This window comes from Microcaecilia unicolor, chromosome 8 (genome assembly GCF_901765095.1).
Source record: "Microcaecilia unicolor chromosome 8, aMicUni1.1, whole genome shotgun sequence".
In the NCBI taxonomy this organism is placed as follows: domain Eukaryota; kingdom Metazoa; phylum Chordata; class Amphibia; order Gymnophiona; family Siphonopidae; genus Microcaecilia; species Microcaecilia unicolor.
In genome coordinates, this window is record NC_044038.1 from 181,223,491 (window position 1) to 181,240,134 (window position 16,644).

At 41.3% G+C, this 16,644-nt stretch overlaps 1 protein-coding gene across 4 annotated transcripts in view; it reads right to left on the reverse strand.

Annotated features, from left to right (window-relative positions):
• Positions 1–7,834: 7,834 nt before the first annotated feature.
• Positions 7,835–16,644, reverse strand: part of CSNK1A1 (casein kinase 1 alpha 1) — a 108,455-nt gene continuing 99,645 nt past the window's right edge. For all 4 annotated transcript variants that reach the window (XM_030212390.1, XM_030212393.1, XM_030212394.1 and 1 more), the window contains one exon: positions 7,835–9,462. In XM_030212390.1, the coding sequence (XP_030068250.1) occupies positions 9,455–9,462 (8 nt within the window). In that variant the 3' untranslated portion in view covers positions 7,835–9,454. The remainder of the gene's footprint in view (positions 9,463–16,644) is intronic.

A 16,644-nucleotide genomic window follows, 5' to 3' on the forward strand; every position in this document is an offset into this window, starting at 1 on the left:
AGGGAAATATACAGTGGGGGAAATAAGTATTTGATCCCTTGCTGATTTTGTAAGTTTGCCCACTGACAAAGACATGAGCAGCCCATAATTGAAGGGTAGGTTATTGGTAACAGTGAGAGATAGCACATCACAAATTAAATCCGGAAAATCACATTGTGGAAAGTATATGAATTTATTTGCATTCTGCAGAGGGAAATAAGTATTTGATCCCCCACCAACCAGTAAGAGATCTGGCCCCTACAGACCAGGTAGATGCTCCAAATCAACTTGTTACCTGCATGACAGACAGCTGTCGGCAATGGTCACCTGTATGAAAGACACCTGTCCACAGACTCAGTGAATCAGTCAGACTCTAACCTCTACAAAATGGCCAAGAGCAAGGAGCTGTCTAAGGATGTCAGGGACAAGATCATGCACCTGCACAAGGCTGGAATGGGCTACAAAACCATCAGTAAGACGCTGGGCGAGAAGGAGACAACTGTTGGTGCCATAGTAAGAAAATGGAAGAAGTACAAAATGACTGTCAATCGACAAAGATCTGGGGCTCCACGCAAAATCTCACCTCGTGGGGTATCCTTGATCATGAGGAAGGTTAGAAATCAGCCTACAACTACAAGGGGGGAACTTGTCAATGATCTCAAGGCAGCTGGGACCACTGTCACCACGAAAACCATTGGTAACACATTACGACATAACGGATTGCAATCCTGCAGTGCCCGCAAGGTCCCCCTGCTCCGGAAGGCACATGTGACGGCCCGTCTGAAGTTTGCCAGTGAACACCTGGATGATGCCGAGAGTGATTGGGAGAAGGTGCTGTGGTCAGATGAGACAAAAATTGAGCTCTTTGGCATGAACTCAACTCGCCGTGTTTGGAGGAAGAGAAATGCTGCCTATGACCCAAAGAACACCGTCCCACTGTCAAGCATGGAGGTGGAAATGTTATGTTTTGGGGGTGTTTCTCTGCTAAGGGCACAGGACTACTTCACCGCATCAATGGGAGAATGGATGGGGCCATGTACCGTACAATTCTGAGTGACAACCTCCTTCCCTCCGCCAGGGCCTTAAAAATGGGTCGTGGCTGGGTCTTCCAGCACGACAATGACCCAAAACATACAGCCAAGGCAACAAAGGAGTGGCTCAGGAAGAAGCACATTAGGGTCATGGAGTGGCCTAGCCAGTCACCAGACCTTAATCCCATTGAAAACTTATGGAGGGAGCTGAAGCTGCGAGTTGCCAAGCGACAGCCCAGAACTCTTAATGATTTAGAGATGATCTGCAAAGAGGAGTGGACCAAAATTCCTCCTGACATGTGTGCAAACCTCATCATCAACTACAGAAGACGTCTGACTGCTGTGCTTGCCAACAAGGGTTTTGCCACCAAGTATTAGGTCTTGTTTGCCAGAGGGATTAAATACTTATTTCCCTCTGCAGAATGCAAATAAATTCATATACTTTCCACAATGTGATTTTCCGGATTTAATTTGTGATGTGCTATCTCTCACTGTTACCAATAACCTACCCTTCAATTATGGGCTGCTCATGTCTTTGTCAGTGGGCAAACTTACAAAATCAGCAAGGGATCAAATACTTATTTCCCCCACTGTAGCTCGACATGGAATGCTGGAGCACATGGGACTTTCAGAGAAGAGCTGGGACCTGGGTAGTCCTTGCAATAAGACCAGAATATGAGTCCATAGACAGGTTGGATTATGAGTCATGATTATGTATGATTTCTTTAAATGTATGTAAGAAAATCTCCAATTAAGAGGCGCACAATTCTTCAGACTTAGGAATGGCCATGTTAGTTAGCAATTCCCTGAAGGTGGTGAAGGAAGTGACCCAGGGGAAGAGGTACACAAGGAGACACGGTGCTACTTGCAGAAATCTATGACACAGCTATGTTTTTTCTGATTTATACACATAATGGCAACTACTACACATTTATGTCATCCCTGATTCGAATATGTACCAACTACACTCACCTCACCTTGATAAAGGTTATTTTAATGGAGTTATGAACTCAGAACAAGACAGAATAGGGAAGTTGAGGCAGGTCAAGGTTTCTGGCTATAGGGGACTACAGAACTATAAACCAAACAGAAGGGAAATCAAAAGCCCAATCTGTGTGCAATAGAATCTTAAATCTATACTTAATTACTATTAGAGGTGGGCACAAACTGTTGCACGGAAAAAAAAAAAAAAAAAAAAAAAAAAAGACCTCAATGATTCAGATATAATCTGGTACAATCACCAGGTGCAAAACCCATCATTGGTCTGAAAAAACTCCATTCTTCCAATGATGCCCCACTTGACTTCATTAGGCTTCATGGACACATGGTGGGTTTTGCATCCCTTATAAGAATTATATTCAAGGGCTCATGAAAGAATGTCTTGGAATAATGTGTGACCGGCTGTGCAAAATGGTCCCAAAAGAGGGGTATGTGACTTATTTATACCACACGATAAAGAGATATCAACTTCATAATCTAGCAGAATTTCAACCTCAGGTATTGCTTAAATGTTTAAATAAAATGAGAAAATGATCAATTAAAAAAAAAGTAATTAAGCTCAAAAATCATACCCCACTTTAAGTACCTGCAACCTTTGGCTGTAGAACATGAAAAATATCAAATTGCATAGTTCCATTCTACTGACCCTATAGTACACAAAATGTGGCTCCTGTTTTGGACATCTGAAAACTGGTATTTAGACGTCCATTTTGCACTGACATCCAAATCCCAATTTTACAAAGGTAGGATATAGATGCCTAACACTGCAGTACATCTATATGGAAAGGGGGCATGTTTTGGGCAGACCCAATATATAGATGTCCAACTCTGATCACAGAAGCAGAAGGGATGTCCAAGTCTAACAAGATGGATGTTTGTATTTAGACCTGGTACTTGACATATCCAGGTTACACAGAAAGATAAGCTGACCGAGCAGTTCTCCACTAAATGTAGATAAGTCACAGTAGGTACTTTTCTGGCTCTGGAATGCTTACAATTAAAACAACAAAACAAAAAGCTGCAGTAGGACTTGAACTGATAACCTCATGATCTCTGCTCTGGCTCTCAGTTGGCTGCCTTAACCATTATGCTGTTCTTCCCCGTGAACCTTTGCATGGCCATTTTATAATATATTCAAATTCCAACTACAGAAAGTCAGTAGACAACACATTAATGAAACATGAGCCACAGAACAAAAAGCTACATCCAAAAAAATATATATATTTTTATATAGAGTCCTCAGTAATCAGTGCAAAGCACTCATAGGTGCCACTAGTGCTATACAAGCAATATAAAAAGGCATAATTCCAAACTGCTTTAGCACATATACATTGCTGCCACATTGTAACATCCTAGGACTCAATTTTCAGTTTTATTATTTGGATTTATTTACCACCTTTTTGAAAGAATTCACTCAAGGAGGTATACAGTAAGAATAAATCAAACAAGCAATAGACAATTACAGCAGTAAAAATATTCAAATACTACAAAGTATGGCATTGTATACTACTTACAATATCAACACAATAAGTAATAGAACATTTTAATAGATAGTAAAGATGGAACATATAGATAGGTAAGAGAAAATAAGGTGACTAATTTAAAGAAAGTTGCATATGAGGTCTGAGAGAGGATTAAATGTTCTCAGCTTCGGTAGTAGAAGATTAATATGTTCTGCTGCAGTATGTGCAGCCTGTGTCACTCCTTGTGTGTGCGTGAGACTAAGAATTTAGTTACTTCTTCTATTAAAGGCCTGGTTGAAGAGCCAAGCTTTCACCTGCTTCCTGAAGTACAGATAAGTGTTACACGGAGCCTTTCAGAGTTTGGGGGCTACTCTGAAGAAGGCTTGCTTGCGGCTATCACCTCGTGTAATGTCTTTTGGAGTGTGTGTGGGTAGGGATACCCCTTGGGAGGGACCTTAGTGTCCTTGGAGGCATGTAAAGGGTCATCCTGTTCAAGTACTGAGCCATTTCCTTTAAGGGCCTTGACGATCAGAGAGTTTTAAATTTAGCCCTGTATTGTACTGGTAGCCAATGAAGTTTTTGCAAAAATGGTATAATATGGTCATGTTGCTTGCAACCTTCTATTAGTCTTGCTGCACCATCCTGAATCAATTGGAGCTGATTTAGACCCTTTATAGTCAAGACCAGTGTTGAGTTTATTACAGTAATCCACTCTTGAAGTTACCATGGCATGCTCAACTGGGATAAGATTTTCCTTCTCAATGTAAGGAGAGAAGCAGCGTAGTTGTCACAAATAGTAGAAGCAGCTCTTGAAGGTTGCTTGGATTTGGGGGAATCATAGAGTAAGCATTGAATCTAACTGTAGTCCAATGTTCCTGACGTGACTTGAGGGGGAGTTTGTACTTCCCAAAAGAGATTTTGATGGCAGGTATGTCCCCACTTGTGTTAGGGACCCATAGAAGCTCAGATTTACTTGGGCTCAGGCAAAGTTTGATGTTTTTAGCCCATTCTTAAACTGATGTTAGACACAGTTTATTCAGGGATGTGGGTAAGTCAGGTTCAATGGGTATGAGTAGCTGCAAGTCATCCACATAGATGTAGAACCAAGTGTCCATTGATCAAAACAGCTTGGATAGTGGCTTGAGGTACATATTGAATAGAATAGGTGATAGTATTGATCCTTTTGGTACCCCACAGGTCAGTGCCCATGGTGGTGATGAGGTGCTGATAGATTTGAACCAGGCAAATACTGTTCCACTGATGCCTGTTTCTGCCAGTCATGCTAGCATAATATTGTGATCCACAGTGTCAAAAGCTGCTGAGAAATCTAGCAGTGCTAACACAGAGGCAAATCCCTTGTCTCAGTTTCTGTGAAGACCTAATAGGGATACAAGAACCGTTTCTGGTTAGGGAGCCTTTGGACTGGTCTGGTGGGACTAAAGGAAACAAAAAAAAAAACAACTCGTAAAACCAAATTTCTTCTGTCTTAGCATCCTCAGACCAGTCTGTAACCTGGGTGATGTGTATCAAAGTAGTTACCAAATTTGTATATTAGTTTTTATCCCTGATGAAGCCATTGGGCGAAATGTGGCCATGTGTCAAGGGACTTCATAAGTGATATAGCATTTCAGAACTGCTGGTATGCTAACTTGCCACCAGGATGGGGGCATTATGGCTATAGGCGGAGAGGCTTCCACTTGCCCATCCTTGAGAGGAGTAAAGCCCCATTACATCCTTGTAACATCAGACTCAAGTTTCTTGGATTGCTTGCTCTACCATTCCAAAAGGACAGCTGGTGCAACTGCAAACCAGAAGCTGCAGTCCCCTTTAAGCCATAAAATGGACATAGCTGACAGTATTAGCAGGCCAAGCCCTGCAAAAGTTGCAAGAAATGAGGTTGATTCCTCAAATTACCCAAGACTGCTATGTCCAGGCTCTGCTGAATCCAGCATACACAAGCATTAGAACATTACTGCTGCACTGTCATAAGAATTAGGAATGAGAAGTTTGCTTCCAGAAGGATACCAGTTAGGAATACTATGCACTGGACAGACCCCTTTCACCTGGAATGGTGGGTTCTTATGGAAACAATTGGCACTCAGTCATCCCCCTTAGGCAGATTAGCATAGACACCCTGTATCAGAGGCTCAGGAAGGCACCATGCAGAGACTCAAGAAGACTAAGCCTCCCCAGCCCCAACTGCAACTTCCCTGCCTGACAAACCTACTGCCTCTCCCCTCCCATCCAGTCAACCCATTTCTCTCTCCCATCTTCTATCCTGCATTACCCAGTTTCCTTCTCTCCCCTCTCATCCACTGCTGCCGTGCAGCACAAATTTCCTCCCTCCCTCCTGTTGTAGCTCCACCGGGCCTGCATAAATAAACCAAGGAGATGCACAAGACCACGGCTTCCTGCCTCTCACTGTTTTCTTTGCCTGCCCTGCCTCCTCTGATGTAGCAACAGAGCCACACAGTGACAGAATCCTTCCTTGCAATGTTCAAGTGCCCCACTGTCCTTTTACTGCTGACATAGGTGATGCCTCACAGTCCAAGAATTTTAACTCTGGTCCATTCCACTCCACCCCATCAAGCTCCTTAACCTCACTCACCTACTTTAGCCTCCCCAAACAGCTAAGTTACCAACTGACTAATGCAGATGAGCTGTTCCCTACTTACTCAATACCAAAAAGAGTGCTTAACACAGCCTGAATGGCTTGTCTTGCAGGTTTCACAGATCTTTTCCATGGTGGATTTCCTTACTAAGGACCACAGAGAAAATCTCCATCCTCAAGGCCCCAGAGGATAGAAGAAACAAAAGAAAGCTCTAGTTTCCCTAAGAATGAGACTAGTGAAGGGCAAGTCCCTATGAACACCAGGTGAACACATTCATCTGGTAGGGATCCAACTCAAGGCACTAGAAACTGCACAGACTACAAATCTTGACCAAGAAACATCCAGTGGAGCTCAGGACCTCTGCTTGCTATGCTTCTGAGAGCACAATTACACATCCAGCCCTCACACAGTGCTAAAATAAAAAGGACCTGAGAAAATACAAACTCTGAGGAGAATGAAATCCTGCTCCCAGTTATTCCTGGTCAGACTACTAGCAAACTAAGAGGGCCCTTTCCACTGACAGGATCTTCAGATTAGCAATGATGGTAGGCAGCTGGTCTGCACAGGTCACAGCCTTTGATATTTCAAGAAGCTTCCCAAGATGGCCACTCTTCACATTCTTTTACCCCCTACTTGTGGTTCTGCAAGGTGCCATAAAATGTTCTCTTGTTTTACCCCTCTGCTCAACTGACACCCAGTCTTTAATTAAATGAGGAACTGATTCAGTAACCAGTCCAGGATTTATTTATTGCATTTGTATCCCACATTTTCCCACCTATTTGCAGGCTCAATGTGGCTTACAGAGTTTGGTTATGACATAGTTATTCCATGATATTAGATACAATTATTAGTGTTCAGAGATTAGGTAAGGGAATAGAGAAGGTATTAGGCAGGATAGAGGTGGACTGTAATAAACTGTGTGGATTGGTGAGGTAGTTTTGTAAGGCTATGTGTTTTCTTTGTAGGCCTTGTGGAAGAGATGTGCCTTCAGGGATTTACGGAAGTTATTTATTTCGTCGATAGCTTTCAGGGTTGTAGGTAGTGCATTCCACAACTGCGTACTTAGGTAGGAGAAGGTGGTGGCATCTCCACAGTCTGCGCAACTAAGGCTACACGCAGGACCTTCCCCCCCCCCCCCCCCCCCCCCGTTTCCATCTGCTGTCAATGGACACAAACCAAATGCACTGGACTGAGAATGCCAAGATATTCTTGAATTAAGTGAACTGAAACTTGTTCACAAATCTGAAGTCACTACAAGGTATCTACTTTGGTACCAAATAAAAATCATTCCATTTTTTGATGAAGATGAATCTGAAAAACAACAATTGCTTTATAGCAGTGTACCTATCTAAATATTAAACTATTATCTGGGTACTGTTAAATTATCAAGCAACAAGAATGCACTGCCACTAGAAAATACCTACACAATCTTTCTAAATAATGATTTAAATCAAATATGCCAATACAAAACAATATAGGCCCACCAGATGGGCCTCATCTGTCACCACATTTTTACTCTATGCTATTGAGGGGTGGGATGGAACAAAAGCATGGCAGCTCATACTTCACACGACCTGGAGTTGTGTTGCTCCATGTAATTCAAGTATCTCAGGCTAATGTAAGGAATAGATTCTTACTGTACAGAGGAAGATTTCAGAGAGGCTCCTCCTATCAATGCTCTTGCATTCCTCCTTGGCAATGATCTGTAAAAACTTAGGGTTAACATTTATGTCTTAAAAATTATAAGAAATTGCCTGTAGGAAGAGTCAATTTTATTCTTCCCCGTCACAGAAGCATACTTTGTCATACATACAGAATTTTTGCTTTCCAAAGTTAATGGTGAACTGCATGTACAGAAATTGCCCTTTAAGGCACTCTTATGCTGTGAACCTGAAAAAAAAAAAAACCCGGCAAAGCACTTGACAATTTATAATTTTCACCATACTAAAAAAAATGTACACAATATTGGGCATTTTCAGACAAAATTTTAATTTATTCAGACATGCTAAAAAGGAATAAATTACACTATTAGAGAATTACCAGCAAAAGTATGCTTCTTTCAGATGGGTTCAAGAGAAAGACAGCTTTGGACAGCTACATGAAGCACTGCTGCCTGTAAATCAAAGTCTGTCTGATCATGCCCACCTGACAATCTTGTTAACACCCCCCTTCTGCATACAGACGGCCATGCCTTAGAGTCATGCCAGATACTGGCAGAGCAACAGTTATCTGCAGGGAGTCCATAAACAGAAAATACACTGGGGTTTGAAAGGGGCTGGATGCAATTCTTGAAGGGGATCGGTCGAGGACTAAACCAGCGATGACCATCTCTCCCTCAACTCCAAGAAGTTAAACCAAAAAGTTAGTATTCTATCAAAGACATCAATATAAATCTAAAATCATTTGCAAAGAAACAGAACATGTTTAATGATTGGCCTTGAAATCTTCTATTTAAAAAAATAAGTGGGTATTGATTTTGCTTTTGTATATAGCAAAATTAACAAGGCAATAAAAAAAAATCTTATTTCCTTACAGAAAGATTTTAGTTTTTAATGAACTTGTAAACAAAAGAGCTCTTGTTCAAAATAAAAACAAAAAATATTCCCAGATAGAGTTACAGCGATTACATTTATCTAAGCAACTTACATACAAGGTTTCATTTGTAAGATGTTAACTAGATTGTGACATATACTTTATCCTTTTATACCAAGAACATTATAGCCAATGCAGAGTCCTAAAGATAGCCTAGTAGTCACTAGCATTTTTCTCAGTCTTCGCTTTCAGATGCTGTTATTTCTAGAACACAAGAAAAGCGGGCAGAGTTCTTCTGTATGCTTCAGAACTGGAATCTTTGGTTATTAACCATACCAGCTGGCTAAGTATGAGACACAAGAAGCCAAGCTCTTAAGAATGTTTTAAGTGTAGAACTTTCAAATAACCCAGGGAGGGAGAACTAGGAAAACACTTGTTCAACTGTGAATGTTTACAAGTAGTCAACTGCTGCTGAAGACTGCTCATGCCATTCTTCCAAAATCTGAATATAAGCCAAGTTCAACATGGTAACCCCACCCCCCAAAATTGCATAAATTGGCATATGCACAATTTTCTCCATCACTCAGGTTTTCCACTTGGAAAAATGCAATAGAAAAACTGGACACGTTTCACTATCTCAGTAATCTTCACAATTAACAGTGGTGGCACCACCCGCACCGCATAGAGCCAGTTTATACTGAAATTAAGTTCTTTACACGAAGTAAAATGGTTGCCCACAGCAACTGGCGAATGTACATATGCACTAAAACTTCTAGATTTAGGGAGTGACAAGTCCTGTTCCAATCATTCGCTCTGCATCATCAGTTCCTCGTTATGTTCAAAACCCTGGAAGAAAAAGACAAAGATATTTCACTGACAAATGTAAGAAACATCACCAAATACACCCAAACACCAAAAACTTTCAAAACACTACTTATGAAAGTTCAGACAGCAGCCCGGTGAACATTCCCAGAAGTTGAAGAGAAAGCAGCAACACACATCAGGGCAATTAAACTGTTTTTAACTTAGTATTTATTTCCTAATTTCCCGAAGGGGTGGGGGGAGGGGGGGGGAGATTTGCCCATCAGTTTTCTTTCAAATTTAGGAAAACGCTGCAGCAGCCAGTTCACATTTGGGAAAATCTGCTGCATGGCCTAATGGGTATGAAATGTCAAAGCTCTGATCCATAACAAAACCTAGCAATTTTCATCCAGTAGAAGACGACCAGCTCTACACCGAAGCTCAGCAATGTTCAAACAATGTGACATCACTGTATTAAATGGAATTCTGTAATTTTACATTTGTGGCTCAATCCACGAGGCAAAGAACAGAAAAAGGAATAGGTGCCAATACAATTAAATTGGCTTGACTCATTTTCATTTATATGTACTAATGTATTTACATGTTTCTACTGTATGCTGATAAGCCTCTCTGCAAGTGTGGATAAGAAGCTAACAATTTCACAATAGCTTTAAAAGCTTTAACGAACATAAGGAACCTTTTTCTCTTACGAGTTTGTGTTGCTTATCTGTAGCATGTGTTCTATGGATGGCAGAATACAAAAAGCTCTCAAAAAGGGTGACATCACCCAGAAGGAACCCATACAGGAAACATTTCCCACAGCTTAGAATCTTTCCTGAAGCTGAGACTAGCATCCCTGTGCATCCCTTCTCATGCTGTGTCATCACATATGAACTTTTCAGTTTCTATAAAGTTGAGGATAGAACTCCAAGGGGAGATGTCCATGGAGAATACCTGCTGTATGTAAGCAACTTGGCTTTCTCTGAGCATAAGCAGGATAAAGCCCTCACAAGTGGGATTCCCAACTAAAGACTGCCATTAGCACACACACACACACAAAAAAAAAAAGGCCTGACAGTTGATTTCTAAAGCCTCAAAAAAATTATATAGTACAGACTGCCATCTGCTTTGCTAGGGGTCTTTTTCCCTACAAGGAGATATGAATATATGAACCAAAATCTGTTACAGCCCTGCAAGACTCCTCCACAGAGGCCAATCTTAAGTGGACTACCATTGCCATGGTTCTGGCACCAAGCCTCGAAAGGCTTGAGCTCAGACCAGAGTTGACAAAAGAAAGAACTGCAATTTGCTAGTCAGTTAGAGCCAGGTGCCTTTCTAATGGCTTCAGTCTGCTCTAAGTAGGTGGCAGAGTCTTTTTTGTAATCCCAAGGTTTATAAGACTCTACTATTGTGCACACATGGCTCAGACAGTTGTCCTAATATTTAAAGTGAAAATCTGACACCACCACCGAAAGAACTTAGGATTTGCTCACCCATCCAATTGCTGAAAAATGTAGTATATAGGTGAAATCAGTCACTAAAGCCTGGGGCTAGTGACTGCCACAAAAAACAAGTCCTTCCAAGTTAGGACTTTCAGCTCACAAGAACGCAGCAGCTCAAAGTGAGTTTTCAGTACCTGGGCTACAACAGTGTTGAGATATCAAAATGCTGTAGAAGGCTTGAAGGGAGCCTTTAACAAAAGCTGGCCCTGCATAAACAGAGGAGTAAAACCCTAATGGGCTTTTGAGACTGACCTCCAGGAGATGTTGAAGATAAGTATCTTAATTATTATTGTGTGGGACAGAAGAATGATCTAAAACTTCTGGTTGCATCCAAATGAAAACCTCCATCTGAAGACCTACTGGAGTCTCCTAGAAGTCATAAGAATCTAACATGTTTTCAGGGATGTCCAGAGCACCTGTAACCCCTTCTCTACAGTCTCTACAAGCTGTGAGGGCTAAGGACTTGGAGATGCAACAGTCCCCTGGGCCTGTATGATCAATTCTGGACAATTCCCCAATTTTCTTATAGATAGATTCTGAAGTGCAGGAGACAGAGACTTGCCTTTGCCAAAAGGGAGCTATTATAGTATCACCATTTCCTGGTCTGATCTGGGCTTTTTGAAACTTACTGCTGAAGCCTAATCAACGAAAAGCCTGAGCAAGATACCACTAAAAAGTGGCGATGAGAACCTAAAAAAGAAGGAAGGCCACACACAAATGGGCTTAAATGGCAAACCTGGCATAGAGAAAAATGATTCCAAGATCTGCCACAAGAAAAAAAAAATCTGTCACAGGAAAAGCCGAGGCAGCCCTGTGTGATGACAGGACAGAAAGGGATGAATGTGCATGACAAAGCTTCCAGAAGCTTTGAGCTCAGGGAAGCTTATCCTAAGCAAGCTCCATCTGGTTGGCATTGCAGACCTGTAATCCTGCTCATCCTTGGAGAACAAAATTATTAAAATTTTAAATTTATTCCCCCTTATCAAAAAAAGAAAATTGGTACAAAAACATAAAAATCAGAAGTTATATGTTATAATGGTTTATTTGAATTGTAAGAAACCATACAATTTTACATAGTTATTACACAGACAGCCATTTGCAAGACTAAGCAACATGAAAACCACAAAAATTAACAGTACACACTATTTTTCCTGGAACAGCTTTAAAAACTGCCTTTTCGTGTTCTCCTCAAGAGTGACCAGAACAAACTTTGGAACTCATTGCCAAAGAACGTAGTAAAAGCAATTAGCAGGGTTTAAAAATGGTTTGGATAGCTTCCTAAAAGAAAAGTCCATAGACCATTATTAAAATGGACTTAGGGAAAATCCACTGCTTATTTCTAGGATACACTGTCAAACCTATGTGGCAATTTTCTACTTATACTTTCAAAAATAACAAACTGACTCTGAAGTAGAACCAAAGAAAGAGTAGTCCCGCTTCGTGAGTGATCAGAAAGCTATTGCTAGTATCATCGGAGGAGTCTCATAAATCACGCAGCCAATTTCATCTCACCCTCCGAAGAATCGCTGCTTGTGCATGTAATTATAAATCACTGGCTCACCTACCTCCTTCCTCTTTTGCAATTAAAGCTATTCTATAATCACTCACTACTTAATACATAATACCTTGGATGGCTATGAAAAACTTATCTGTAGCAGCCGGCATGCCCTTTCCCCAACAGGCCCCTGTTTCACAAGACCGCTTTGTCAAGGGGATATCTTCACGCCTGACTGGTAAGTCTCATTGCTGCCTTCTATGCGCCATCTAGGCAGCAATGAGACTTACCAGTCAGGCGTGAAGATATCCCCTTGACAAAGCGGTCTTGCGAAACAGGGACCTGCTGGGGAAAGGGCATGCCGGCTGCTACAGATACGTTTTTCATAGCCATCCAAGGTATTATGTATTAAGTAGTAAGTGATTATAGAATAGCTTTAATTGCAAAAGAGGAAGGAGGTAGGTGAGCCAGTGATTATAATTACATGCACAAGCTGTGATTCACCGGAGGGTGAGATGAAATTGGATGCGTGATTTATGAGGCTCCTCCTCCAATACTAGCAATAGCTTTCTGATCACTCACGTAGCGGGACTACTCTTTCTTTGGTTCTACTTCAGAGTCAGTTTGTTATTTCTAGGATAAGCAGCATAAAATGTATTTTACTTTTTTGGGATCTTGCCAGGTACTTGTGACCTGGATTGGCCACTGTTAGAAACAGGATGCTGGGCTTGATGGACCTTTGTCTGTTCCAGTATGGCAATACTTATGTATGTAAAGATTACTACCATTCTTCCCGCCCCAATTTGTATTCACAGCAACCATTTTTTTTAATTTATAGGTTGCTACCCCAATTAAGAGGGCAGGAGGAAAATGTTTTTTTTGTTTTGTTTTCAAAGGGCAGTTAGGGATTTTCATCAACAAATAACTTTGCCCTTATCTATAAATTAAATGTATTTGGTGTAATTTGTTAATAATGTGCAAAGGGACTACAATTTATGACTTTTTAGTTTAAGATCCCTACTCCCTTAGCAACTTTAAACATCTCATCAATCCCGATATGTAGGCAACAGTCCAGTAACAAGAATGGATTGCCCCAAGTGTGACAGACATGATTCGCTAAGAGCCAGGAATCTTTCCACTGAGTACATAATAAATACATATAACCTCTTATCAACTGAAGGCCAGAGTGTCAGATTACCTTCAAGGGAAATAGTGGAACAGTAGTCTTTGTGCTACATCTGAGAAGGAAGATCACCTAGAAGGAAAGCATCTCTTTGGTGTACCAGGAAGTGATGCTGTAACTAAGACTGGTCCTTCAGATGACGCAATATGCTCTTACCAAGAATGTCGGCTCTAGGGGTATATGTCTAAGAAAGAAAGGCTGAGACATCCATTGTAGATAGTGATTTGACCATCAGGAATGCAGGCGGATGTTGGAGGATTACTTGGTAACCTGCCTAGGCAGACCTTGTGTCACCTAGATAGAAATTTAGGCAATACAGGGGAGGAGCCAGTTATGGTACATGTAGGTATAATGACATAGGAAGGAGTGGGATAAAGGCTGCGGATGCCAAGTTTAGACTTAGGGAGAAAGTTAAAATCCAGAACATGCAGGATAGCACTACCAAGAAATGCTCTGTTCTATATGCAGGATTCCAGAGGCAGTGAGTGTGCCAGAGTTTCAATTTATGATACAATAGTAAAAAAGGCCCGTTTCTGAGAGAAATGAAAACGGGCGCTAGCAAGGTTTTCCTCGGAATGTGTGTGTTTTACAGAGTGTGTGTGAAAGTGAGTGTGTGAGTGTGTGTGAGTGTGTGTGTGAGAGAGAGTTGAATGTGTGTGTGTGAGAGAGTTGAATGTGTGAGTGTGTGTGAGAGAGTGTGTGATAGAGAGTTGAATGTGAGTGTGTGTGAGAGTGTGTGATAGAGAGTTCAGTGTGACAGAGTGTGTGTGTGTGTGTGATAGATATGATTACTTGATAAAGTGTTTAGGTTTTTGTAAAACCAGTACTGGCCTTCTGACAGCCACCCAATTTAAAACACAAGCTAATCAGAAGTAAACTTCCTTCACAGACTGAAAAGGAACAGAAGGGCACACTTCCCTGTAATTTATCCAGTTGCAAACTATGCCAAAATATTTCACAGGACCCCAAAGTCATCCACAAAGGAAAGATATTCAACATAAAGGAATCTTTCACTTGCTCATCTTCCAATGTGGTATATATCATTCAGTGTAAAAAATGTAACGAAGGATGCTATATTGGAGAAACAGGCCAGATGCTTAAGACAAGATTCAATTTACATAGACATCATATGAACAATACTGGTGCCAGCAGGGTTCCCACGCCTGTTGGTCAACATTTTACAGGACCAGGACACTGTACCAGTGATTTCACAGTGAGAATCCTCAAAGGTAACTTTAAAACCATACAAGAACGTAAGACCTTTGAAGTCAGAATGATTGAATATTTTAACACCCAACAGAAAGGACTTAACAAGGATCTGGGGTTCCTAGCCCATTATAAACCATAAAGCTGTATGTCTCTGTTGATCACCCTCCCCTCACCTATCCACACCCACCCTGTTAGAATATCAATGATATGCTCTGATGTCCCCATGCATACTTCCTACCCACCCCCCTCCTCCCACCCTGTCAGACTGTCACAGTAATGCTTGAATGTTTTCACTTATAAACACTGTCAGCTAGCACATTTGCTTATTTCCGATCTGAGGAAGAAGGGCAACCTTCGAAAGCTAATCAAGAAATGTATTATGTCCAATAAAAAAGGTATCATCTTATTTTCTTTTCCATGTTTTATTTTGTTTGATTTCTATTGATAACTAAAACCAATAAAATTGTTGGACGTAAAAAAAAAAAAACTATTTTTTTTCTCTGGGCCCGGGGAACCCAGCATTCACCCTGCCTTACAAAACTGGTAACAGGGAAAAAGAAATAAAAATGCTGTAGTCCACTCAGAGTCAGTGCTCCCGGCAGCTGTAGGATGTAGAAGGGAAAGTGGCAAGTGGCCCAGATCGGCTAAGAAGTGGAGCTGTGAAACTTAATGGGGAGAAGTTTGCTGAAGGGGGAGGGGGCTTCATCTTCAGTTTCTTTTTCTGTTTACCTTTCCGAAGACCGGCTGAGTAGTGGAGCTAGGAAACAGGTTCATATTTTGAAGTTGCTGTGTGGAGGTTTAGAGAAGTCACAGATGCACAGGACGGGTAGGCTCACCCGGTGTAACATGGAGTGGTTAGGAAAGGGATACCCTGAAGACCTGCAGTTTAAAACAGCTGAGGTGGGACTGAGGGAGGGGGAGGGAGTGCCGGAGATGTGTGGAGGAGGGTTTAGTAGTGGGTGAGGCGATGCGATTCGCTGAGTGTCATAGCCCCGCCCTCGTCATAACGCTGTGACGCGAGGGCGGGGCAGTCAGTCATGGGGGAAAATTCCGATCTATGCCACCTCAAAACAGAAGTTGCAGCTTCATTTAGAACGTTGGGTTTGCGAATTATGTGCAGAAAGGGCGTGGCTGAGGGCGGGTCTATGAGTGACAGTGAGTGGTGCTGACAGCCTCAACAGTGCAGGGCTTCAGTGTTTCCCTGCCACAGAGTGAGCTTCAGAATGTTTGAGGTGAGAATTATTTATATAGATAGTGCAAGGAAGATTTACATTTGATAGGAACTGGGAACACACTCTGGAGAAAGGAGAGCTTATTCTGAAAGGATGGGCTTCACCTTTAATCAGGGTGGAATCAAACTGCTAGCATTAACATCAGAAAAAGATACAGCAACTATTTAAATTAGATTGTAGGAGAAAGTCTACAGTTGCTTTGAGTGCATGGTTCAGAGTAAGGTACTTTTAAAAGATAACTGGCAAAATACTGAAGTTAGATTACCCTGGATAAGAGGTTGTGAAAGACAGATTGAAGTAGTGCCTGTGTATTTAAAAGAACAGATATAAATGGTTTATATTATGATATTTTTACCCTGAATTTTCCCAAGAAGCATTACAATATTAAGAATACTATTTAAAAAATTTTCATATTAGCAGAACACAGATCTAAAGAAGTGGGCTTTAAAAGTAAACTTCTAAACAACATAATCTACATCCCTTACAAACATGATTTTTCTAAATCAAACTCAGCCTGAACACCATGACCTCATGGGCAAATGCATTTCAACTAAAACTTAACACAGAAAAAAACAGTCTCATCCCAATACAACACGAACAAACCCA